The sequence below is a fragment of the Artemia franciscana genome, chromosome 4, assembly GCF_032884065.1.
Source record: "Artemia franciscana chromosome 4, ASM3288406v1, whole genome shotgun sequence".
Classification (NCBI taxonomy): domain Eukaryota; kingdom Metazoa; phylum Arthropoda; class Branchiopoda; order Anostraca; family Artemiidae; genus Artemia; species Artemia franciscana.
In genome coordinates, this window is record NC_088866.1 from 53,804,343 (window position 1) to 53,812,983 (window position 8,641).

At 34.1% G+C, this 8,641-nt stretch overlaps 1 protein-coding gene across 1 annotated transcript in view; it reads left to right on the forward strand.

Annotated features, from left to right (window-relative positions):
* Positions 1 to 8,641, forward strand: part of LOC136025791 (uncharacterized) — a 48,260-nt gene that overhangs the window by 3,007 nt on the left and 36,612 nt on the right. The window contains exons 3-4 of the mRNA XM_065701781.1: positions 7,698 to 7,827; positions 8,513 to 8,639. Coding sequence (XP_065557853.1) covers positions 7,698 to 7,827; positions 8,513 to 8,639 — 257 coding nt within the window. The remainder of the gene's footprint in view (positions 1 to 7,697; positions 7,828 to 8,512; positions 8,640 to 8,641) is intronic.

An 8,641-nucleotide genomic window follows, 5' to 3' on the forward strand; every position in this document is an offset into this window, starting at 1 on the left:
GTTTCTCTGATACACTTAATCTTATGGCGTAATCTTATGGTGCGATTTTGGTATGAATCTTATGGTGTGAATCTTTGTTAAGATTCTATGACTTTTAGGGGGTGTTTGCCCCTGTTTTCTAAAATAGGGCAAATTTTCTCAGGCTCGTAACTTTTGATGGGTAAGACTAAACTTGATGAAACTTTTATTTTAAAATCAGCATTAAAATGCGATTATTTTTATGTAATTATTGGTAGCAAAATTTCATTTTTTGGAGTTTTGGTTACTATTGAGCCGGGTTGCTCCTTACTACAGTTCGTTACCACGAACTGTTTGACATTTGCCGAAACATCTTCATGTTTTACGCCTTGTCATGATTGACGTTATTCATTCTGCTAATAGCAGGGCCGATTTTGACAGGAAAGCCGATCATAGCCGTCGGAAAATTCGAAGGCGGTCTTTGACTTTGTTCTTGAATTTTCTTTGAAGGCTGCTACTGGATATTAACTGTCGAATCATAGCCGCTTGTTCAAAAACAAACTTATAAAAAATACTGCTAGCAGGGTAATGATATCAATCAAGACAAGGCTTTAACATTTTTCCTATCCTGAATTTTTTTCTCCTTTGTCAAATTAAACATATATGATTTACTTAATAAATCAGATACCAGTTGTTTTTGGCAATAATATTTTCTGCGCATTTTCTGTGAAATATGTTTCTGTGCAACAGCAGAAACTGCTGCAAACAACATTCTGAAAAATCAATTTCAAATCCTATTATTTTCCATTACAGCAAACTTTTTTCTGACATAAAACCGGTCACGCATAGTGGATACAGGAAAATACAGAATATTTGACATTAAATTGAATGGATGTGATAGACGGTAGGCAAGGCTGTATTTAGGGGGAGGATGGTACAGCGTAAAAAATTGCCTGACTCGTAAAAACGCAACAAACAGGCATATAATCAAATTCTTGAAGCATTTTTTCCCCTTTTTCATACCCACCTCTTCCCCCCGAAAAAAACTTGATAGTCGGTACTCTCCCCGAAAATTCCTTGCACCGAAATCTCCCTCTCCTTCAGAAAATTCATACAAACAAATTCAGCGGCCAAAAAGAAATTATGACAAATTAAAGTAATGAAAAAAAGGTGGAATTTTTGAATATTCTACTGATATTCCAAAATTTGGCAGAATGTGTGGAGGGGGGTGACGGCAATAGAATTTACTGATAGACTGGCTGGTCATTTTTACCGAATAATTTGGGTGTTTTTGTACTAAAATTACCTCTTTAAAAAACACATCATTCATTTTCCTTCTTTAAAAAAATGTAAAATTATTCATTTTTTTATAGAAAGGAGCTTGAAATCCCCACAGCTAGGTTTTCTAATATTTACTAATTTCTAATTTTTTACTAAATTGGTTTACTAAATCGGTACTTGTATGATCTGCCCCCTACCACTCAAGAAGTAAATATAGATTAGTACTATTAAAATATGCCTAAGAGTCATAAAATATAATACTTTAGCAAAAAAATTGGGCTTTACGTTTGCACATAAGGGGGGGGGGGGTTAAAGTACAGCGGGTCTGCCTGTAAAATATTTTAGCTACAATTATTCTGATATTATGAAGTAAGAATTGTTTTCTGGTTTCGCACTGTCAAAATTTCACTCCCACCCCTCCTAATGTGCAAATATATAGCCCAAGTTATATATTCCCCATCTATTCTGTCACTTCTATTTGCCATTTCTTATGCTAAGTTGAAAGAAAATAGTGAAAAAAAGCGGTTTACAGCGCGTCATTGAATGAACAACTTGAGCTATAGAGAGTATATCATACTCTTACCACTAAATCTATTGGTTTGATTTTCATTACGACCCATTTTCTTTTTTTTTGGGGGGGGGGCATTTTTCGAAAATCAGGTAAATCTCTTAGGACTCGTTTTGCTTGATTTGTAATATTTGACTTAATGAACATGATGCATTTGGAATCAGCATAAAAAATCAGTTCTTATGAGTTTCCAGATAACGCGAAATCTTAGGGTCCTTGTACACTATTCCTCAAATAAAAGTTGGAAAAATAACTTGATTTGAAGAAATGACCATAGAAAACTCTGTAGGTGTACATGGAACCAGATGTAATCTTGTCGGATCAAGTCCTCACATCTCCAAACATCTTCAACATTTGTTTTCGATGCGTACTTTAGTCCCTTTAATTGGAGACCCTCTTTTGTTGTGAAGCTAGGCTTTGGAAAAGGAAAGGGGAGAATCCATCAAGAAACAGAATTAAGCTCCTGTCTTAGGTAACTGAAAATGTAAACCAAGGCGTCAATACCCCTTTTCCTTTATGTTGTAGAATGGGATTAGAATATAAGGACACATCGAAAATACAAATCGTGCAGTTTTTTTTTTCTTTAGCAAAGTATAATGCGGAACGGAGAAAATTATAGGAAACTACTACTCCAGTGCGAAGGACCTGTAAAAAAAAGGGAAAATTAAATCAGTATTAAATATAAGTAGGAATGAAGAAATGCAAGAATGACGGTCCTTCCTTTTCCCTAAATTGTGGATATATGAACAAGAGTGTGAGTCATGAGAGATGGCTTGTAAATTATGAAAATTTAGAAAATGGCCAGAAAATGGAAAAATAGCATAAAATGATAGTGTATGCGACTTTTCTGGAAATAGTAATGTAAAAGAAGATAAAAAGAATGATGGATAAGTTAGTGTGGTTTAGAACAGCTAAGACTATAGTTTGTTCCTACTTCCTATTTTCAGTTCCAGTTTTCCAGAAAACAGACAATTGTAACGAAAAACAGATTGTTCGGATAAGTTATTAGTCATTAAAATGGAAGAGAAAGCGAAAAATTGGCAAGAAATCTCCAAATTTAGCATTAAGAGCTGTATTTTTCCGTTGATTTTTTTTTGGGGGGGGGGGTCTCTTGGGATGTCACTTTCTTCGACCTTTTCCACTTTTTTGCGCGAATTGTACGGTAAAATTCAATGCTATAAAAAATCTTTAGTTATAAGATGTGTTTAAGAAATTATTTGATTTTAAAAATACTGGATTTTTGTTAAAATAGTAAAATAAGAGATGAGATAATATTTATTTTCAAAAGACTATCAGAATTCTAATAGAGCCAAATTGGCTTCATAGGTCGAAAAAGAAAAAGCAAAACAAAGAAACAAATAAAGTAGGGCAAAAGTAGAAGAAACACCAATCAAGCATAAAAACAGTCAATAAAATCTAACTCAAAGGAATAAGAAAAAAATCCAAGGACAAGAACTAAAATGAACTTCACGCGATTAATGGCAAAAACGGCAACAGAAAGGGTTGGGGATAAAGCAAAATCACAGGCAGGAAGAAAAATATTGCCGAATTCGTATTCTAAATCAAATGCTGTAAAAAAAAAACTTAAAGCTCGGAAGAGTTAATTTTGGTGCATGACTTTGTTCAGGAATTATTAAGGCGTCCCAGAATAAAGGGGATAAAACTTTTTCGGAGCCTCTAGTAATGGTATGGAGAATACGTTGGGATCGCCAAGGAAGCTAAGTAGGGGAGTCAGGGTCTAATAGGGTCATGAAAATAGGGAAAAAATCCTCAGTACGAGGATTAGATATTGTGGATTTAGCAAAACGCAAAGAAATTTGTTCTCTCCTTTCTTTTAACGTGGTAATGCGCGCGGATTTAAGGAAGAAGGGGGATATAATTTTGCTCTCCTTGTAGATGATCCTGAGCGACCGCTGTTGGACTGACTCAATTTTGTCGTTAAGTTCACTTGAAAGTTATGAATGCCAGACCGGACATGCATATTCCAATAGCGGTCTGATAAATGATGAATAAACACGGAGGGAATGCATCTTAGGGCAATTAAATTTTTTTAACAGTTTTAACGTAGATAAGGAAATATCTACTTGTAACAATATTTGAAACATGCATTTCCCGCTTACGATTATTTGAAATTGTGATACCAAGGAGTCTAACATGTTTCACAAACATTTCGGCTGGGATAGGGTCAAGAAAAACGGGAGTGGATTTCAACAAATTTTCGTCATTGCTTTTGATTTAGTGGAACTTACTTTCATATTCAGATTCTTAGCTTCATCCGAAACATGGATTAGGATTTCGAGGGTTCACTTTTAATATTCCCAAAGATCGACAAGTCATCTACGTATTTCCAACTTTGGGGAAATTCCTTACCAATATTAATAATAATAACTAGATGGAAATAAAAGTAGTCCCAACAAGGTTCCTTGAGAAATCCACAATATATAGGGAGGAGGTCATAGAAAATATTTTTGTATTTTACAACTTGAGATCAATTTGAAAGAAACGATATAACAATACTTGCTAAGAGAGAATCAAGTTCAAAGTTAACCAGTAGTGGACGAATAAGGGTGGTATTGTCAACTAGGTTAAAAGCTTTTCGGAAACCAACTATGACAAGGTTTAGCCAAACACAAGGTAATGGGTGAAGGAAGTTTTCCTTAAATTACCAAACTCTCGGACGTCAATACGTAGACAAATTTTAACTTTAAACCAGTCACAAAGGTAACCTTCTTAAAGTTTGGAAAAAACTGAAGTGAGTAATGGGGCGTATTTTGGCGAAAGTCAGACCGGCGGATTTTTTGGGACAGTTATATAACCATGTTATAAATGTTATAAAACTTATGTTATAAAACCATGTTATAAATGTTATAAAACTTATGTTATAAAACCATGTTTCTAGCAACTTAAGAATTTACCAATTTTGTGACGGAGTTAAAAATTTATGCAAAAGGCTCAGCAATTTTGTTTGAAAAAGCTTTATATAAGTCAGGTGGGATGTTCAAGGGACGAGTACTTGATTTTCTAAGTTTTGGGATTTTATTTGTAACATCAGAGGAAGAAACTAGAGAGAATGAAGAAGACTTTAAACGATGGAAGTAAGGTACAAGTTCAAATCGTTGGCAGTCTTATTAGGGGGTTCAGGGAGATGAAAAATAACTTCGAAAGGACTTTTCCAGTACGTCTCTTTGTTTTTTCTGTGCCATTGCTTGGGTTTGTTAGAAAATAAATCTTTGACTTTACTTATATAATAATCAGAGGCTGTTTTTTTTCTGTTTTTTTTTTCAGACTATTAGCCTCAGTAATACGACCTGCCTTGAAAAAAATGATTTTTTTTTTCTTTAAAGTTATTTAGAAGTCTCACTAACATAAGGCTTTAAGAACACATTTTATTCTATTTTTTCTCAAGAAAGTGAGACTTATAATTACTCCTAAATAAATTTTGGAAGGACAAAGCCTTGCAGTCAACGTCATTTGTTCAATACTCAACGGACCAATTTTCAGTAGTAATCCAAGAGCCAAAATTGTAGAGTCCTGAGTGAATAAGAGGTCTATAGACGGTTTCAGTAATAGAACACGACTGTTTAACTTTAGTCAGTGGAGATAGGAGAAGGCTGAAGTGGCAACTACCCCCTTGAGGGGGCAGAGTGGATATGGGTTTGTAAAATTTCGAAAGATTGGTGCAAATTAAATAAAGAGTAGCATTGCCTATAGTATTTGGGGCCTTTACAATGTTTTGAATTAAAAGAATTACATGTAGATACAAGCTTTAAATCATCATGAAAATTCCTGCATTCGGGTATTTTGATAGTACAAAAGTCAGCACTTGCATGTAATTTTCGATAAAATTTATTTTGTCTGCGGATCTCTGATTAGGGGAGTAATCAAACAGTTCGTGGTAACGAACTGTAGTAAGGAGCGATCCGGCTCAATAGTAACCAAAACTCTAAAAAATTGAATTTTGATATAAATAGCTACATCAAAAGAATCGCATTTTAATGCTGATTTTAAATATATAAGTTTCATCAAGTTTAGTCTTACCCATCAAAAGTTACGAGCCTGAGAAAATTTGCCTTATTTAGGAAAATAGGGGGAAACACCCCCTAAAAGTCGTAGGATCTTAATGACACCATCAGATTCAGCGTATCAGAGAACCCTACTGTAGAAGTTTCAAGCTCCTATCTACAAAAATGTGGAATTTTTCATTTTTTGCCAGAAGACAAATCACGGGTGCGTGTTTATTTGTTTTTTTGTTTTTTTTTTTTTTTCCCAGGGGTCATCGTATCGACCAAGTGGTCCTAGAATGTCGCAAGAGGGCTCATCCTAACGGAAATGAGAAGTTCTAGTGCCCTTTTTAAGTGACCAAAAAAATTGGAGGGCATCTAGGCCCCCTCCCACGCTCATTTTTTTCTCAAAGTCAACGGATCAAAATTTTGAGATAGCCATTTTGTTTGGCATAGTCAAAAATCTTAATAACTATGTTTTTGGGGATGACTTACTCCCCCAAAGTCCCTGGGGGAGGGGTTGCAAGTTACAAACTTCAACCAGTGTCTACATATAATAATGGTTATTGGGAAGTGTACAGACGTTTTCAGGGGGATTTTATTGGTTTTGGGGGTAGGGTTGAGGGAGGGGGCTATGTGGGAGGATCTTTCCTTGGAGAAATATGCCATGGGGGAAAAAATTCAATGAAAAGGGCGCAGGATTTTCTAGCATTACTATAAAAAAAAAACAATGAAAAAATAAACATGAAAACGTTTTTTCAAATGAAAGTAAGGAATAGCATTGAAATTTAAAACAAACAGAGATTATTACGCATATGAAGGGTTCTAAAAATACTTTAGCATAAAGAGCGAGGTATTTAGGAGGAGATAAATACCTCACTCTTTATGCTAAAATATTTTTAGTGATTTCAACTATTTATTCTACGGCCTATTTGATTCAGGGGTCATTTTTAAGAATTGGAACAAAACTTACGATTTAGTGTAAAGAGCGAGGTATTAACGAGGGTACAAACCCCCTCGTACACATAATAAAAATATAAGAATATAAAAGTTTGTTACGTAAGTTAATTCTTAAGTTACGTATATTTTTTACTAATAAAAACGTTCGTTGAATATTAAAAGTTCTAGTAGCCTTTTTGAGTAACCGAAAAATTGGAGGGCAGCTAGGCCTCCTTCCCCACCCCTTATTTCTCAAAATCGTCTGATCAAAACTAAGAGAAAGCCATTTAGCCAAAAAAAATTAATATACTAATTTCATTTCAATAATTTATGTGCGGAGAGCCAAAATCAAACATGCATTAATTCAAAAACGTTCAGAAATTAAATAAAAAAAACTAGTTTTTTTAACTGAAAGTAAGGAGCGACATTAAAACTTAAAACGAACAGAAATTACTCCGTATATGAAATGGGTTGTCCCCTCCGCAGTCCCACGCTCTTTACGCTAAAGTTTTTAGTTGTTTTAAAAAGTAGAATTGTGGCAAAGAGTCAAACTTTAGCGTAAAGAGCGTGGGACTGCGGAGGGGACAACCCATTTCATATACGGAGTAATTTCTGTTCGTTTTAAGTTTTAATGTCGCTCCTTACTTTCAGTTAAAAAACTCGTTTTTTTTATTTAATAAAAACAAAACATGACAATTAAATTGAAAGGTCACGGCAAGACTTTATGTCGAACACACATCCACATAATCTCACCAAAGGGAGCAAGACACTGAATCAAGATTTCAACCGGGCACAAGTCATTAAGGACAAGGAGCATAATTCCGCCACCTTTCTCACTCAGAGGGTGGTTTTCGGGTCTGAGTTTAATAAACTGAGACAAATGTTTAACATGTGCAAATTTTAAGCGTTTGCTTCAGTAATATTGATTAAATCTGATCTATATATTTTAGAAAGGGTGTCAAATTTATTAATTTTTTCGAAGTTAAGGCTCTCAGCGTTGCTCAACGAAAGTATGGGGAGTTGAAAACGACTTGTAAAGGTACCGTTTTTACACTTAACCGTTTTTATATCACAGATAAGGTCAGGGGTTATAGTGGAATTCGTGTCAGGGGCTAAGCTCATGTAGTCAGAACAAGGGGCTGGGGGATCATATTCATTTTTTTCATATGCAGTGCCATATTTTATTACAGGCATTAAAATTCGCCGCAACTTTTACTTAATTTCAGTAAGAAAGATACCACAAAATACCACTTTTCAGTCGACCGTCACGGCTTCACGATGCCGGTCGAGCTACAACACTGCGCACTTGGCTAGAATATATGTTTGCTGGAACAAAATCTTAGTTAATACCTCCTATTAATCTTACCGTATTTCACCTTATCTTTCCTTATTAATCTGTAATTAATTTTACCTTATCTTACCTTATTAATCTCTAATTAATTTTACTTTACCTCACCTTATTAATCTCTAATTAATTTTTACCTTATCTTACCTTATTAATCTCAAATTAATTTTATTTTATATTACCTCATTAATCACTAATTAATTTTACCTTATAAAACCTTATTAATCTTTAATTAATTTTACCTTACCTTATTCATCTCTAATTAATTTTACCATATATTACCTTATTAATCTCTAATTAATTTTACCTTATCTTACCTTATTAATCTCTAATTAATTTTACCTTTCCTTATTCATCTCTAATTAATTTTACCATATCTTACCTTATTAATCTCTAATTAATTTTTCTTAATTACTATAGCTCGTTTGTCACTTTTTAGAAGAGGAATGTATAAACCCAACATTCATAATTGATCATCCCCAAGTTATGAGCCCACTAGCAAAGTATCATAGATCTGAAAAAGGCTTAACTGAACGATTTGAGCTTTTT